This window comes from Agelaius phoeniceus, chromosome 1 (genome assembly GCF_051311805.1).
Source record: "Agelaius phoeniceus isolate bAgePho1 chromosome 1, bAgePho1.hap1, whole genome shotgun sequence".
Taxonomy (NCBI): Eukaryota; Metazoa; Chordata; class Aves; order Passeriformes; family Icteridae; genus Agelaius; species Agelaius phoeniceus.
Window position 1 is genome coordinate 42,021,196 of NC_135265.1, and position 18,241 is coordinate 42,039,436.

The following is an 18,241-nucleotide window of genomic DNA, read 5'->3' on the forward strand; positions in this document are numbered from 1 at the left end:
GACTGCTCAAACTCACTCAAAAGGTAAGTTATGCATGCAAAGAAAAAACCCAGAGACAGCTCAAAATGGATGACTACCCCAAAAACAGTGACTCTGAAAAGACTGTAGCAGTCAACAATAAAACAAAATTCATATGAGCTTCCAGGTCACACATCAGAAGCCAAAAATCCTTCCTGGTAAGAAACTGACTTCTCTGCAATTGCTTCCACTCTACACCCAAGCCAAAATCAGCTTTTAAAAGTTCAGTCAAGAGGCAGACTACAAAGTTTTATAATTAGGTCATTTATGTGAGTGCTTTAAAACAGTCAAGATTGCTCTTGACTGTTTTAAACAAAGATTCACAGATCATAGGACCACTGGTTTATCTGGGATGTCAGTTTGTTTTCCACAGGCCAATGGAAAAAATACCCCAAACCACCCAAGATGTCCTGAGAATTTATTTTGTTCTCAAATTTGTAATTTATGCACACAAGAAAACTTTTCATTTCAGCATTAATCACCTTTTTTTTTTTTTTTTACAGAGCCTCCCAAAGAAATACTAGTAGAAGAAAAAATGTAATATGATCCACAATTTTATAAACAAGTGCACAGTTATTAGGGAGACAATTTTATCTCCACATACAGTAGTGGAAACAGAGGTGCTGGCATAGTTCAGATATTTGTTGGGGTTTTTTACAATAATGAAAAATGGGAAGGATGATGATGACAGCCACAGAAATAACTCAATGTCTAATGAAGACCTAAAGATATGAATCTATTTAGTTTATAAATAGAAGAATGAGAGGTGACTTGATGATAACTTATGAGCAAAAGGGAAAAACACATTAGAGAAGGCTATTTTAGTGTGGATAAGTATTTTTTCACCACCATTTTGTACAGGAAGGCTAATTAGCTATTGAAAGGAGGGACCAAAGAATGTGCTAGTTTTACCATTCCTTGATGTTTTCCTGTCAAGAATAGATGCCTTTCTAGATGTGCTTATACAAAAGTCACTGGTCTACCCAGAGAAGAGTCTCCAAAATACAGAGCTGGCCAAGTAGACAATGACAGTACGCTAAAACAACCTCTAAACCATTCTATTATTGAATATTTGTGAACTATAAATTAATAAAAGAATTGCAATTCTTTTTTAGAGATGCTGCACTTGCCCAATAGCCCACATCCTTTGAAGCTCCACTGACATGAAAGTTCCCCATTTATGCCTCATATAACAGAGTGAATATTTCCCCAGATAGGCTAAGCCAGTGGTGAAATTGTCACCCATGTTTCAGACTACAGTGGAAGTTTACTGTGAGGCAAAATAAAGACTTATTCTGTTCAGCAGCTGCTCCTTTCTGGCTGATAAAACAGGAAAAAAAAATCTTATTTTCCATCAAACACATAGTAACTCATGTTGTAGCAGTCCATTAATTAACGGTGAAACTCAAAGATTTTATTTTCCTTCTGTCCAACTCACTAGAAAATGATGCCAAAAAATCACTATGCTATTTATCTTATAATCACTATTATTGCACTATGGTCAATTCACTGCTGTTATTTATTGAACATGTCAAACACAACAGAATGCTAGAAGACACTTGTTTCATTCAGAAAGCACAGCAGGTACCAGCTGGCAGGGCTGGCACCCCCACCAATACCACCAGAAAGATTTGTAACCAGAAGGAACTTTAATGAGTAGTGTAGAAATGGTTCATTTAAAAAATCACCACCAACAGACCACACTACTACTCACTGTTCATTTATCCACCTGCAAATTCTGCTATTCAAGTACCTTTATATCTAAAGCACTCAGAGAAAGTCCTATTACCACACCCTTGCAGAGGGAAAGGCACCAAGAAATGGTGCCTTCCATTCCACATTGCAGTTTAACTAGTGCAAAATCAAGATAAATCATGCATTAACAATTAACAACTACTCAGAATGATTTTTGCTTGGCCATGCTCTTTACTTTCACTCTCAGTGAGATTCCTCCTATGCACAGGAGCAAGGGGAGGGGTAGATATTACTGTTATCCTACACATACCCTTCAGCATTGAAATACCAATTATTAGTGAGATTAATTAGTACATATAACCATCATAAAGGAATATATATAGCCATCATGTATCCAGCCAGTGGCTCTGGTGGGCAGTTCCCTTACCAGTCCCTAGTGCACCCTAAAATGCTCACCTAAAAATCACCTCAGTCATCAACCCCATTCAGTTCAAACTCCCGCTGTACAGACCCTCTGAACTGCATCCCAAAACCCTCCCAGGGCCAGGGAGGCACAGCTTGGGCAGCTGCAGGAAGGCAGCTCTAGGAGCAGCATTACAGGCACGGGGTGAAACAATGCAGTGCAAACCTGATGGTCCTCGAGGAGCACCATTAAATATCATGAGAGGGGAGTGACCTGGGCTGCAGGGCTGCCTCACTGCCCCAGCCCTGAGGGCTCCAGGTCAGCCAGCACAGCCTGCACCAGCCCAGTTCTGGCACAGGCACACATTGCAGCCCCAGCACACCAGCCCTGTAATACTCAGTCAAGAAAGCTTCAAGGGTTTCAATCTTGCCAGGATTCCTACAGTTTCATCTGAAGCTTTTTTTCTCTGCCTGGGTGCTGGAAAAGTCAACCTTCCTTCTACCACATTTAAATAGGAAAAGAATTTATCCCTTGTGCAAACCACAGAGCAGCAAGTCCACAAAACCCTTCTGTTACTGCTGTTTTTCTGAGACAAAACTATACATCCTCACCATACCCACACAGTACCACCTGTGCAGCTTCAGGCTTGCAAATTATTGCTTTCCCATCACCAGGAGACCAGTTAGGATCCTTCAGAGAGCCCCTGAGGCTTCTCATATGAAAGGAGTAAATTCAGAGCTGGCAGACAGATAGATCAGCTTCACAGACCCAGAGAACATGTTCAGTGCTCCTGAGGGACTGTTCTGCAGACACCCAGGACAGAGATGAGATAGCCATGAGTCAAGTGTACTGGAGATACTCTGAAATGCTAATGTCTCTCAAGGACTGTTTTTCTCATTTGCAGAAAATTAGGAGTTGGAAGGGGCTAAAAAAGGAGTTTATTGTTCCCCTGAATGTCAGATAAAATAATCTAAGTCAGTGCATTAAAATATTATTAAAATTTATTATAAAATAATAGATGATAGGGCTTTTATTCAGGTAAAAACAGCACAGAATGAAGCTTCTTGGGACCTCAGCACTCCAGTACTTAGACATTCCCAGAATGCTTCAATTATTGAGTTCCCCTGTGATATATGCTGGGTTTCATTTTGATCCACAGGCTATTAAACATGATCTATGATACTTTCAGAAAAGCAGTAGTTTGGAGTTCAACCTGTAACTCGAACTTTTTTTTCTTCTATCATTGGTTATTAATGTGCATATGGCACCAAGAGAGCAGAATGAAGGGGTGCACAGATATTCAGGAGCACAGTGCTGCTTTAGGAGAACAAAGTGCATAAGGTCAGGCAGAACAAAATGTGCTGAGTGTCTTCAAATTCTGCTTTCTTGCTAAAAGCAGTTCTCTTCCCAGAGAGGCACAAAAGGCCATTTAAAATATTAGCCAATATGTTCTAACTCCAAAATGAAGCAAAGGAAGTGTAATTAGTCCCATTTAAGCAGAGGAAAATACATGCTGATTGGGCAAACAAGTGCTATATAGTCAGGAATCTGAATGTACTTTTTCATTGTCAGGGTGATGAAACACCTGCCCAGGGAGGTTATGGAGTGTCTCATCCTTGGAGATATTAAAAAGTCACCTGGACATTGTCCTGGACATCTGACTCTAGGTGTCAGGAGCTCAAAGACCTCCAATGCTCCCTTCAAACATCAACTGTTCTGTGATTCCTTTTACAAGTTTTTTTACAATGAAGTTACATAATACTTTATGTTATTCCATCCTCTCCCTTTCAATAATAATCTTCCTTTATATGATCCCAGGGGGTAAATACACACCCATATACATGTGTATGCATAGGAACACACGTGCATTTGCATTGAAACACTGCAAATGGACAATTCTAAAGAGTTTCACAATGTTGCATTACAAAATACGATTTTTTTTTTCATTTCTGTAGCAGTAATGAACAAAAATGCAATACTGTTCTGTGGAGCAACATGACTCCAAGTAAGAAGTACTTATTTTTGTTATGCTATTGGGAAATGATGAAAGGTACAAAATAGGATGACATTGTAGTGCTCTTAATGCAAACAAACAAACAAACAAAGAGACATGAAAAACCCTTACATTCATTATAAATTCCCTCCTCTTTTCTATACTCAGAAAATAGTTTAACATTTGCTTTCAAAAAATGTCATAGTTGACATAGTTTTCAGATTAGCTTTTTCAATTGTGCCCAAACACAGAGAAAACAATTTTCTGTTGCCAACTAGCTGCTTAATTTCTATGAATTGCACCATTTTCACATAGTCCCCCCAAACATTCACCTTTCTGGAAAAGAAATGGGGTTGTTTTACCCTCTTGGCCTTTCCACAGTTTAAGAGATGCTTAACAATGGGTGCAAAGCATCTGCTGCTCTGGGTAACAGGTTGTATCTATTTGAAAGCCATACAAATTAAAAATTACTGTCTTTGTTCACACAAAAATAGCAAGGAGCTCTTATGCAGTGCTTAAGTGCCCTTTAGTAAATTGAGTCTGCAATAAAGCAGAGAATGCAGTTCCACTGAATCCCCACCACCTCTGTCGACCTATCACTCACAAAATAAGACTTTTTAGACCTTTCTGTATACAAACAGAAAGATTCATTATATGTGAAGCTTTTAACACTGCAAAGATTTGAAAACAGGCTCATTTCAATATCTGAACTGAAAGCTAGAGTGACGCTCAGGTCTAAGCCTGCAAAAATTGTAAGGTATTGGACAAGTGGAACCCATGATTTCCCTGTAGGAAAAGAGTACACCTACACAAAACATATACCACCACCAGCACAGGTGATTTGCTTTGGTCCTGAAAGAACAGTCATGTCAACTGTTCCTTTTTAAACCTGAATTAAGTACCAGATTTAGTCTGTGGCCATGTGGCTCCTGGTACTTGAGCCAGCTAAGATATCATCACAGAGCATTTCATACCATGATGGAAACACACCTTGCAGTCACCTCCTTGGAAGGTGTGGTCCTTTACTTTGAATCTGTGGGTCTCTTGTGATTTTATTTCCTAACACTATTTCTCTCCACTTTGTCTACTGCCCCCAGCTTCATTTCATGCCATTGTGTGTATTACCACATGGAGAAATTATTGGGCCCTCCGTTATCCTTAAAAGGATTTCAAGCAAGAAATGACTAGTGGGAAACCTACTTCATCTCTGGAGATCTGAGCAATCTTACTCTGCAGGTGACTTGGGGAAGATTAAATCCTAGTTCAGCTTGAATGCAACATATGGAGCTGCAGCAGACTCCCTCCCACCAGCTTTGATTGTTTCTGTAGGCTGAGCACCAGGGATCCAGAGACCCCAGTCCCCAGTGTGCCTTGAATGTTAAGTCCCTGACAAAAGTTGCCTTGCACTCTCATCTAGTAAACCATTCAGTATCAAAATCATTGGGGTTCCTTCTCTTTTTTTTTCCTCCCAAGGATTGAGGTGTAGTTTTAGCAGCTGTGCAGCAATGCTTTTAAAATAGAGTTGTTTTGCTGCCAGATGTATTATTTAGTGACGTTGATTGTTGCCTATTTGCATCAATTGAGACAAGCACAACTGGCCTAACATATGTAAAGATTTCTGCATGAATGGGACTGTCTTTCACTGGAGCCCAACTGATACTACACAGCCCTGAAAAGTCAGTCTGCAATAAGGGATAAAATAGAAAGCTAGAACAGAAATGTGACTGTCATGTCATGAATTACTGCAGTATCACTTAGGACTATTATAGAAAGCACAGGCTGGAAGCAGATCACAGCCTTGTCTTATCTTATTACATCTACTGTAGTTACAATAGGGTCATAGAAATATACCTCTGTTCTAGCCCCATACACACACTTGATATGCTAGATATCCCATGAAAGAGCAAGTGTGAGATCAGGTCACTCTCACACACCATTTTACGTGGCTGAAAGTTAGGCAGGTGTACAATCTCACCAATGTAAAATATAAACTGAAGTTCTCCTAACACCTGCGTGGAGTCCTAAGGTGAAATGGGCACTGTCAAGTGCATTGACTCCTACTTCTGATGAAGACTTCACCAGCCAATTCAGAACGTTAGACTAACACTACTACTTCAGTAATCATGCAAGAATAAATACAAAAGAGAAAAAAACCCATAAATTCCAGTTATAATCAGATACACACTCAGAAACCAAAATACTTTACTCTGAATTAACATTTTTTTTTTAAAAAAACATTATTTTTGTATTCTTATAACCCAATTCTATGGAGAATACATGTAAAACAAAGTAATGTTAAATACCCTGTTTAATTAACAGCTACAGTCATTTTTGTACTGATGAGTTATATAAAACTGCAGAAGAAGACACATATTAAAAGGGAAAGTTTGCAAATCCCTCATTAACGAGGTACTGAAACACTGCTATAATTTTTCTCTGCTATTATATTATACTGTACTGTTTTGTCTCATTTATCAAAGCTTAGAACTTTCTTCTTAACAATAACAGTCATTTATATGCAGCCAAACTACAAAAATTTTATTCACCTGCTATGGCATATTACGCAGTATTAGTTGCAAAATAAGAGATGTTGCTACTTAAAAAAAATTAATGCCTATTTATTATTAAACTTCTAAGCATCACCTTCTGCTGAGGAATGGTCAGCAGAAGGTGATGCTACAACCTAAATCCTGATTATTTTCTTGTTACTCATTCTGTGGCTTCAGTGCTTGTTGAGCCTCTCTCCCCTAAGGTCCTTGCCTGCAGCCCTGCCTCCACGGGGCCCCCTGATCTCACCTCTCCTGGAATGCTGCATTTCTGCTCCTCTTGAACACAACACTGAGAATGCAGCTTGGTCCATTCAATCAGGAGGAGATTTGCAGCCCTTCTCTCCAGAAGCCTGTGAAATAGAAATCTAAACCAGCACACAGCATGCTGAGGATTTAGTGTTAGGTTCTTTTTACCTGTATTTAGAAAGAATGCAGCCAATCAAGGATCATGGCACCTCTTAGGTTCCCCTTCTGAATAATGACCTCTTTCCCAAGGGTGCTTCTGACTGCAGGCTGCCTAAGTCATGATCTGGGAGCTCCCTTTCTTGTTCTCCATGTTAAAGATGGTGGGAAACCAGCCAGTTCCTCAAGCAGCTTCTCTGGGTAAGTGCCTTAAGTTTTACAGGGTGAATCTGAAGCTTTTATTTACCTTGATTCTCCTGACAAATCAAATTTCTTCAAAGAACCCCTTCAGAGGTCCCATCTGATATGCTGAAATGACAATCAACCAATCCTCTGTCTAAAAAGAAGATTGCCAAAGCAATCTCTTCCACCTGCGGATTTTTGTTTCTTGAGGTCCACAACAGATTTGAAGGGTGCTTTAAGAGAAAGCAAAGACCTTGAAGGACGGCACTAGTGAAGTCTAGATGGACAACACCCACAGCCTTTCCTTCCTCACTAAGCTGGTCACCTTGTCATGGAAGCCAATGATTTGGCCAATCTAACTCCTGTATATTTCTGTGCAAATCTTACCATTTTTTTCTTATCATTTGTTGCGGCCCTCCACCAAAACTGGTGTCAAACTGAGCTAGATGCTAGAGGCAGTAGGCTACTTGCTACTGTAAAACTTACTTATGTAAGGAAAGTTCACAGAACCCTGTCTCTGCCATTACTCTTCAAACACACACATTAAAATAATAATTTAATTGTTTCCTTCTTCAAGAGTAAGAAAAACACAGGGATGCCAGCAAATCAAATAAAATTTTGCACACAAATCTATTTCAAGTAGAAATACCTTGCAGTGACATATTTAGGACCTTTCTTATGCATAGACCTGATTTCACTGCGTTCAATACTGTGTTTATAACTCATGTAGTTTTTCTCTTGTTCTTCCAAAATGCAGAGAACAAACTTTGTCAATATAACCAACTGGAGGTCTTGTTTTCCCTTCCCATTCAAATCTTGTACCATAATCAATAGGTATTTTAAATACATAAATACGGCTGAATCTGGTTCTTGATTAGGTTGGGGTTTTTTTTTATTTATACTACAAAGATCACAAGATTCAGAGGTTGCCAAGGCAACACCTCTTCAACCTCCTTACATTTATGCTTTGAGATGAAATCTCTCATTAGGCAAATGTATCACAACACCATTCAGGATGACAGGCTATTTTACAAATATGCCTTCAGATAACAGATACATTCTTCTCCAAAATAGGAGAGAAAGGCTGGAATAAGGTTACCTCTCACTAAGGTGAAGAGAGGAAGGGCAAAATGGCATTCCAAGCTATACAGGCTTTAGTAGGACATTACTACTGACTTTGCATCCTGAGCCTTCTATTACAGCCAACACATTTTGTATTACTCGGCCAAAAATCCTCAAAAGGAAAGGTAGGAAACAAAACCAAAAAACACCAACTGCATCACAGAAGTGGAGTCTGAGACTGAGATTCTAGAATTTTGAGATACTGAATCTAACAGTTGTGTATAAAAGCTTTACTGAACCATTGGAAATCTAATACTCCAGCATATGTTTTTTTTTAGAACTACAGAGCAGGCAAAGTTTAGTAAATCACAAAAGGCTTACTAGAAACCTACTGCTGCTTTTTGAACCTAGATTTTGAGGTCTAAAGTGGTACTTAACAACAAACCACTAGCCTTCTTTACTGAGCAGTATTCATTAGATAGTACTCTACCTACAGTCATGCTCCAGGATCATTTGGCAAGGCCAGGGTACTGCAGGAGGAGGGGTCTGTTAAAACAGTTACTTCTGTGCTTTTTGTCTGCAAGACCAATTTCTGAGTTTCACCAGACTACAAACTGATCCAGAATGAGTAAGACATGGCTAGCTGACTGGGTTAGCAGCAGGATGGCAACAGAACAGTTCCAAATGTATCCCTCCAAACTCCTCCTTGTGCCCTAGCACCCTCTGCACTGCCAGGAGGCTTTCCAGAGATGCTATCACTAACAATCAGCTAATTCTAAATTATCTTCATGCATTTCAGTATAAGCTGAGAAAGCTGACTTTTCTAAAGAGACAATTGTTGCAAGAATGTGTAGAGATAATTGTAGGTACGAAGAAAATATGAAAATTGAAATTATATCTGCTTATGTGCTTTTACTTCTTCCCTCACTCGCATTTCTGCCTTGCACTTTCCAGTTCAGCTTTTCTCACCGTGACCCCGTTATACACGGACCATTCTCAGCAGTAAACAAAATAAATCCCACTGTGTGTCACCAAAGGAAAAGGAGCGAAATTCCCACTGGGGGGCGCATACAGCACTGGCAAAGCCATCGCTCCTTCATCCCGACAATTATGTCAGCTCCAGGTCAGAGACAGCAGGCCCCAGTCTGCAATGACAAAATAACTCCACTGACATATAATTCCAGTTGGCTCTACCAGCAACTCCTCAATTACCACAGAGGGCCCGTTTGCAGGGTTTCTACAAGAAAAAATCTCTCCTCGTTTGTAAAGAATGGCACTGGAAAACACTTTACACTGGGTCGGTAATGGGCTATACCGTGGGCACTGCCTCAGCACACTGCTCAGTGCTCAGGGCACAGACTGCCTTGGACCATCTGACTGCACCCAAAGCCTTGCTGCACTCTTTATAGAACTAGTTTCACTACACAGCCAACTGCTGCTGTAATCCCAAAAGATCAAAGCGGTGTCAGACTGTGGATGTGCACAGAATTCCCAATTTCACACATAACAGAGAAATGTGCCATTCATGCTGTTCTTTACTTCCCCGACCATTGTGTTGTTTTCTCACTCCCTAAATCGTTCAGGTGATGAATCAAATGACCAGCTAGTGACTGTTCCAAATCCTTCAGGCTTCTATCACCCTTCTGTTTTGAATGTAGGAGATTCTGAAGAGCCCAAATTTCACAGCTGAAGTTGAAGGCTCAAGAATTTAAAACAAACAAACAAACAAACAGCCCCAAAAAAAAAAAAAATTAAGCTTCTGAGAGACACATTCTATGTAGGACAACAAGAAGGCTGACATCAGAATCAGGTATCACACCACAATCCAGACAGTCCTGACACATTTCCATATAAAATGGGCCATGGAAACTGGAGAAGAGCCAGTACAGCAGAAAACCTCCAAGGTTATTTTGCATAGGACTATGCAAATTCTTCACAAAGCTGAGGACTTTACATCTGCTTATCAACTTTCACCAGCACTAAAACTCATGTAACTAGCTTTAGAAGACAGCATGTTATTCTGAACAATATTGCTGAACAAGTACTTTAATAAAATTAATTACTTGCCCTAGGGATTTTTAAGACATATGTTTTCTTAATTATTGTCAGTTATGCAGGTCTACAAAAAGGAAGATTGATTTCTGGATAAACAGAATAACTGGGATGTTAAAATGTGGTGTGAAAAGAGAAATTGTGAATGAAAGCATTTTAATGCTCATTTAATGATATTATGGGAACATTCAGGAACTGCTTGCAATCAAGAAACTGTCACAGCCCCATCTGTCAATCAACAGCACCATGTAACAACCTCTGCAGCCTTAATGCTCTTATCATTTACACCTTGCTGATCAGGATGGATTCCTTCTTGTCCAGCAATATATTTGTATTGATTAATGTAATATAATAACCATGATGGTTGCATCAGCAATGTTAAAACAAATTGATCTTAGCTGAAAAAGTCAAGTCAGTCTTATTTTTTCTGATCAAGTGCTGTCATCTCATCTGCTCACTGATACATATTGTGCCCCAAACTGGCCCTCAGCATCCAAAAAGTAGAGTAACCCAGACCTATCCCTGTAGAGAATCAGGAAGGTGAAATAACATGTTTTCACTGTGAAACAGGCTCACTTCTGTAGTGTCAAACTACTTCCCAGCAGTGTCTAAAATAACACAACTAACAATAATCATTTGTTGTTTCCTCCAGGAGAGAAATTTGTGCCATTTCCTAGGAAGCTTTTGTCTCTTTTGTACTAGATATTTTTTCAGGCTTTTATGGGGAAGAGTGAAATAGTTTATGTCTTAGAATTTGGGACTTCTTAGGTTTTCATCAGAGGAGATATAAGAATCAAGAAAATGTCACCTTGCCCATGAAAAGAGTGGTTGAGATCTGCAGCAGTGGTCAGTTCTTGGAAGAAATTGCATGCAAGTTTCTTTCCCTCCAAGTTCTTTTCCAAAAACACTTGGAAATCTGTACTTCTAGAATCAATCTATCTATATTGGTACATAAAATAAAGGCAGGTATCTATTCCCAACCCTGACTAGAAGCACCATAGAGTAACAGAGCAAAGAGACAGTAAGTTACACTCCATAAGCCACTCAAATATACATGCTCAAAGCCATTTGCTGTGCTTCATCCTTTCCCTCCTTGGTCCCATCTGTAGCCACATTAATCAAACAGTGACACTTGCAGCATTTTTTCTTCTATGCCTTCCAGTTGCTCATTCCCAAATCCTCACTCCTCCATGAGTAGATGAGCTGTTATAAAGTTCTGTATACACTCTATACATACATGCATGCACATATATATATATACACACACATATCCACATGTAAGGCTTCCACCCTAAGGAGAGGACGGGAAGCCCCAAACAAAAGGAACACAACTTTGTGAAAGGATGGTAAATGCCAAGCCCTTGCCTCCATACTGTGGCTATGCATGGATCTGGGCTACAAAAGTATACTTTCCAAAACAATACAGAGGGGGTTAAGGAAGATCTCTCTCCTAAAGTCACTCCAGCAAAAATTGAAAGCGATTCCTGTGAAAGTTGCTGAAATGAGAGCAGATGTTACAGGAAGCATGTATATAAAGTATGTATGCCTGTTTACATAGTATGCAGATGATATACACATCTATCTTCTAGTTTAAACTTCTAGTAGCAAATTCTGTGAAAAAATAAGCACAGAACACCACAGCTCTTCCAGAGATGAGCGAAAAATGAATTTAATTCAATTCCTCACAGAATAACTTATTTAGTAAAACATAATACCACAATGTCTAGTGGTTTCTTAATTAAGTCTTAACTAATGATTCTCCACTAGTAAATTCAAAATTTTACTGCTGCTTTTTTTCCAAGATGTTCATGATTTTCTATCAGCATGGCAAAGAGTTACCAAGACACTCATCTGTGAAGCTTTTCCCACAGAATTTTCCCATTGTATTCCTGTTGCCATTTATGTTCAACATCAGATATATATTCTTAAGCACTTCCTTGCTTGCATTATCATAGATTATCACAGATAATGCAAGCCAAGTTCCAAGGACAGCACTAAGTATATGAAACAGGTAATGAATGAATAATCTGTCTAGACAAGAGATGCTCCAACACTGCTCCTCTTCTCTCAGTTCTGCCAACTGCTAACAGCTTGGATAGCAAGCTGAATGCTTGTTAATGCTTACATCCCTTATAGTAAGAAAAAAAAAATTAGATTTGTCTAAACTAATAAAAAACTTAAATCTTACCAACATCTAAGAATTAAATCCCCAGTCTGCTGACTGGTTCTAATGGTGAGCAAAGCTGAGGGCTATTTCCCATTCTTATCTGGCACACAGATTAATCAGTAAGCCTCAGGTAACACAGGACACTCACCTGGTGCAGCTTTTGCCAAAATTCAGGTCCATCCTCCATTTTTCTTAAGCTGGGTGGAATGTACCAAAAGCAGACATTTGCATACTCCGGCTAAACAAGAGAACAAGTGATTGTTTATAAGATGTAATAGGGACACATATCACAGCTTTTCAAGGAGTTCTGCTTTATTTTTTGTGAGGGTGAAGCCTTTGAGTTTATACCCTTTCCTTTAAAGTCCTCCTCCAAGTCACCTTTGGTTTCCTTTTTTTTTTGAAACTAGAAATAATTTTTCATATCATCCATTCCTCTTCCTGCTGCCAGGTGCTGCTTTTTAATTTCTTCTTCCTATATCCATCTTTAACACTGTTTTACTCAGTAAAAAACTTTTGCTAGAAAAAGTGTAAGAGAGGCACAGAAGGTAAGTTACAGAATTCATATTTAAAGCAACTTTAAAGAATACATTTTCTTTTTAGTGTTTTGGGGTTTTTACATGGAAATATCCAATTATGCCTTTTATACAAAAAACAAAAAATCAATTTTGTGACCATTTAACACTTTCACACCTCATCATTTTTCTACTGAACAATGCCAATCTCCTCTCATATCATAGAGCACACTATACAGGGCTGGAGTTAATGCTGAATTTCTCGATTTCCACATTTTATAAGAATCTCAAGATCCCTTGCAGGGTGTGCACCAGATCCTGAATGTAGCCTGTCTAATATCTAAGCAGGCCTTTTGAGCAAAGACTGAGACTTCACATGTCTGCTTCTCTCCAGGGAAATTTTGCCTTTAAACTCAGCAGAGTTTGCTGCAAGGCTCCCAGCCATGGCTGTGCACCACGCATTATAAAATAAGGCATTTTGTGCTTATGAGGTTTCTGTATCATACATGATTGAGAAAATGTTCCCAGCAGGCTGGTCCAATGTCTATACATTTCCTGCTAATTTGGAACTTTTTTTTGTTTACCTGTATAGAGAACAATAATATGAGGAATAGATACACTTTGTGATGCCATCTCACACAACCCTTAAATCACTAAGTCAATCTTGACCTCCCCTACTTGCAGCATGGCATTCAGATGGCAACTAGATTTTAATATGGATTATGATAATCCATATTTGGATTGTGAACTCACACACCCCACTCCTCTCCCACATGCCATCCTCATCAGTACCAGAGGAAAGAAAAAAATCACCAGAGGAAAGAAAAAAATCACTCCCAAAAGGGAGCTTGGTAGCTGAACAACCCGATCTCTTTGCCCCGCTGTGGATGTGGCTACTATTATAATCCCAGGCATTCTCCTGAATGAGGAGATCCCACCAACTGAGATGTTCTTCCATGAAAGGCCACTGAGAGCTGCTCATACCATTTTCTGCTTCATTCAAAGAATGCATTAAAGACAGTGAAATCATCAAGAAGAATATCATTGTCAGCAGGAACTGAGCTGCAAACCTGTCGTGTGCTGCTGCTGAATGGAATAAAGATCAGTTCCTAAAGCCCCATTTCTTCCCCCAAAGAGCTTGCTTTGAGTACACATGTAAACACAGACTCTGAAAAGGCAGTGCCTTCCCCATAAGAACAAGGACTAGCTCAGTGTTACAGGGTTTACTGCAAAACTATTTAAAATCAGATGGCAGGAGCAGACAGATGGTAGACATTACCATATTGCCTTTGCCTATATTGCCTCCTTGATTATCTCAGTTTCCTTTCACACATCAAATATATCATTACCCTCTGAAAACACCATTCATCCTAGAAAACAACCCCCAGCCGTGCTTCACACTCTATTTCTGGGTATCTTGTCACAGGTGTTACTCAAGCAGGTAAGCAATTTTACCACAGAAGAGTTCAAGATGACTCAAGCACAAGTTGGCATTTCCAGGCCACAGAGCAATTCTCATTACAGGTTTTTCCTCACTGCATGTATCAGAGGATCATTTTCCTAAGATCCTTGTCTGAAGCCCATCTTCCCTTGCACAGCTGGGCCTTGCTGCCTCATAGCATCTTTTCTTTGAATTCTCATTGCTTATCCCCTGCACTCCTGAAAACTTTCTTAATCCTTTCAACTTCCCAACTCACAGAAAAACTCATAGGACTCAAGAAGATCAACTTCTTTCTCATGGTCTATACTACAACACTCCTCTCAAACCCACTTTAAATCCAGATGCCCTATTACTGTAGGAACTACACAGCAGCCTCTGCTCTTAGCAAGAGTTTTCACATCTACAGCAGATCTGGGCTCTCTGCTAAGGTCCACAATAACAAGAAATGGACACCTTTTAACAGACTTGCCACTTTACTGACCCCATCCTGTGCTGCTGGCCTAAAATTCTTCAACTAATCAGCAGTTTTCAACGTTAAAGAGAAAAGTTCATATTGTATGAATAGTATAAAATATTTTTCATATTTTGTATTTTGTCTAGCCTAACCTGGAATGCTCATGGTGGCACTTACTCCATCTCCCATCCTCCTCCATGTACTCTCTTCCTCCTGACCCCACACAGCTGCCTGTCTTTCATACAAGCACACTTCCAACAATGCAAAGGGTTTTATAAAAATGACAGGTATTTGCAACATCCCCCAATATCAGCCTCACTAACCAAAGAGCTGAGGACAGGTGGAAAAGCAGTACTCAAGCTCTATTCCCTACACCCACCCTCCCCCAAACAAGCTCTCCAAACAGGAAATAAGCTGACAGGTTTAGTAAAACAAGTGAAACACACAACTTTTGGGTAGCTTTTAGGAAGATGGGAGTCAAAGCAGAACTAGGGGAAAAAACATGGACTTTAACAATGAAAAATCCATTTTTAGGATCAAACTATTTTTCCATCCAGCACACAATCTTATTTGTAAGTCTGGCAAGCATTGCTTTTTTTACAGCCAGCCTCTTCGCTCTCACAGAAAAGTGCTCTCTATTCCCCCCGAGGCAATACGGGACCAGAAGATAAGAAATTAGGTAGAATGATGGTAGGGAGCACAGCCCATGTTATGTGTGTTCAGTCATATCTGTGGACCTCCAATACATAAACTGACTAGATTAGATACTTTAAATACAAGTTGGTAATTGACTAAAAGCAACAAAATCAAACAATTGAGGCTTCCTAACAATAACAACAGTTCAGTTCTCATTTCACTTACCTCTAAAAGAAGCTGGAATCCCTCTCTTTTTTTAATTTCCTCCACAAGATATCTGTAATTAAAAAAATAGGGATTTAAAGCATGGAACAATACACACAGAGAACAGAAAAAAAAACAACACATATTCCTTTTTTGAGTTGGTTTTCTTTTTTTTTCCACACTTAGAAAACAACAGAGTTAAACCTCATTTCTACCTGCTGTGAAAATGCAATAGCTATTAGTTCCTGGAAACAAAAGAAGGCTACAGCCAGCCAAGGAGCACTAAGGAGAAGCCAAATTCCGTCCTCAGGCACAGATTTTCAGCAGAGCCACATGGCACAAATTGATCCTATTTGCATCAGGTTGTGAACTTTCCCACTGCAAATTAATACCTCCATCCCTTGTTCACAAGTGCCAATGCTGGGCTGCCATGGTATTTCATTGTCACTCTGACACCTCTTGCATTTTACTACCACCAGGATCTCTTAGCTCAGCCCAGAATTTAAAAATTTTAATATACTTCAAGCTCAGCAATTTTCCCAGTACTGCCCACATTCCACATAGTACAACAGCACAGCTTTCCATTCAGTGGGCCACTTCTTATGTACAACAATCCCTGGACCTCCTATGCTAACAGGGTATTGAAATGGGAATTTCTTTTCTTTCTCACCTGCCCCATGTGGAAAACACAGACACCTTCAATGGAGAGGTGGGTTTGAATCAAAATTTTGGATACAAACAGCTCCAATTTACAGAATTTTTTTTAAAACATGACCACAACTTTGCCATGGCACATATCACACAGAAATTCTGAAGCAAAGAGGATGTAGATGGGAATTCTCTTTTCTTCTCCCCCCCTCAAAGCCTCACAAAGAAAAATTTCAAATTCACTGCAAATTCACACTGCTTTTCCATTCCAACAAAATTTTAGTCTTTTACCTGAAGGTATTGCTGTCTAACAATAATAAACTTGACACAGTTAAACTACTGATTGTGCACAAATCTGTCTGAAGCTGCATTACTGGTGGTCACACCAGTAATTCTTTTTGGTGAGAAATATTGTGAGAATAGCCTTCCTTGGTCCTATGCACACACCTGAAACTTGCTCCCAGCAGGGACACCCCTAGCACAGCTGACTCTGCACTGCCTCTCCTCAGCAGACATGCTGCAGAAACAGGCTGGCTGGGCGAGGAATAAGCAATACCCTGGATGGCACACACTTTTCCAAACAGCACCTGGGGAGTTGTCACGCTGTTTATCATTATCAAGTGCTGTGCCTGTGACTCATTGCCTCCCAGCACACACCCCAGCACAGGCACTGCTGCGGTGGAGGGCCAGTGCCCACAGCACAGCTCTTGTTGTGCTGTGCACTGGGGAGGGATTTTTTCTCCCTGGAACAAGTCACGGTTCTGGTCGTTTCTGCCATCACTGCTCAGATCCTCCTGTGTGCACTTGTTTGTTAATGTCCACACTGCTGCTTAGGTCGAGAGACATGATTATCTGTAAGGTAATTATCTTATGTCAAACAAGCTTGCTGCTTCTTGTTTGTCCTGTTTATTACAAGATGCTTGTCTGTGCCATAAAACCAATTTCAACAACATCAGCAGGCTATTCATATGGCAGTGGCCTTCAATTAATTTTTTTCTTTTAATAAATTATGAAAGCGAAACCTATCCATAATCACTTTCCTTTTTTTTAAGGTCTTGAATTGTTAGAGCAATTTTGCAATGCTAATATCTTTCCCTCTTACCTCAAGTGCCTTTATTTTATATCACCTAGGTATAAAATCTGACCTAGGCTACCTGGTGTCAGTCAGGTTCACAGCACTGTTAATCATGTTCTTAACTACACTGCCAATAACCTAAGAAGGCAGCTGTTAGAAAATCCATTGCCCATGATTTATCTTGCCAGGATCATTTGATGGCAGTGGAGCAATTTACTTTGTGCATCTCTCCACAGTTGACAGTGAAGTTTTATTATCGTGTCACAATTGTAGTATGTTAGAGGGGCTTGAGTCTTAGTGAAGACCAAAGTACACAGAGAAATGTCATTTGCTGTGATTAAGCCTTGCAGAAAATCAGGGGTGGAGATCTGCCATGGAAGTAGACATATGTCTGCTAACAGTGGGTGTCAGAAGAGGAAACAGGCAGAAAAATTCCAAAGAAGATGAAGCATAAAATGCAGAGATGTTTATGTAGTAACTATAGCTGTATTGTAAAAGCAGTTTATGTCTCTTTTCTTTTTAGTGTTGCTTTATAAAGCAACATCCCTACATCAAAGATAATTGGGGGGAAGAAAATACACAAAAAAATTCTGAAGCAATCAGCGGGATGCTCTACTCTACATATTTAAAAAGCAAGCCTTTCTAAATAGACAGCATCACAATGTTCCTGAGATATTTAATACCCTGAAAGCATGATTCATCTCCAGAACAAGAAGATACTACTGGAATAACCAATAGGCAAAGTTT

The 18,241-nt window shown here is 39.6% G+C and overlaps 1 protein-coding gene across 4 annotated transcripts in view; it reads right to left on the minus strand.

Annotated features, from left to right (window-relative positions):
- GADL1 (glutamate decarboxylase like 1) overlaps window positions 1–18,241 on the minus strand; it is a 119,720-nt gene that overhangs the window by 21,767 nt on the left and 79,712 nt on the right. For all 4 annotated transcript variants that reach the window (XM_077177113.1, XM_077177119.1, XM_054631240.2 and 1 more), the window contains exons 13-14: window positions 15,793–15,844; window positions 12,673–12,762 (exon numbers count right to left, since the gene is read on the minus strand). In XM_077177113.1, the coding sequence (XP_077033228.1) occupies window positions 12,673–12,762; window positions 15,793–15,844 (142 nt within the window). The remainder of the gene's footprint in view (window positions 1–12,672; window positions 12,763–15,792; window positions 15,845–18,241) is intronic.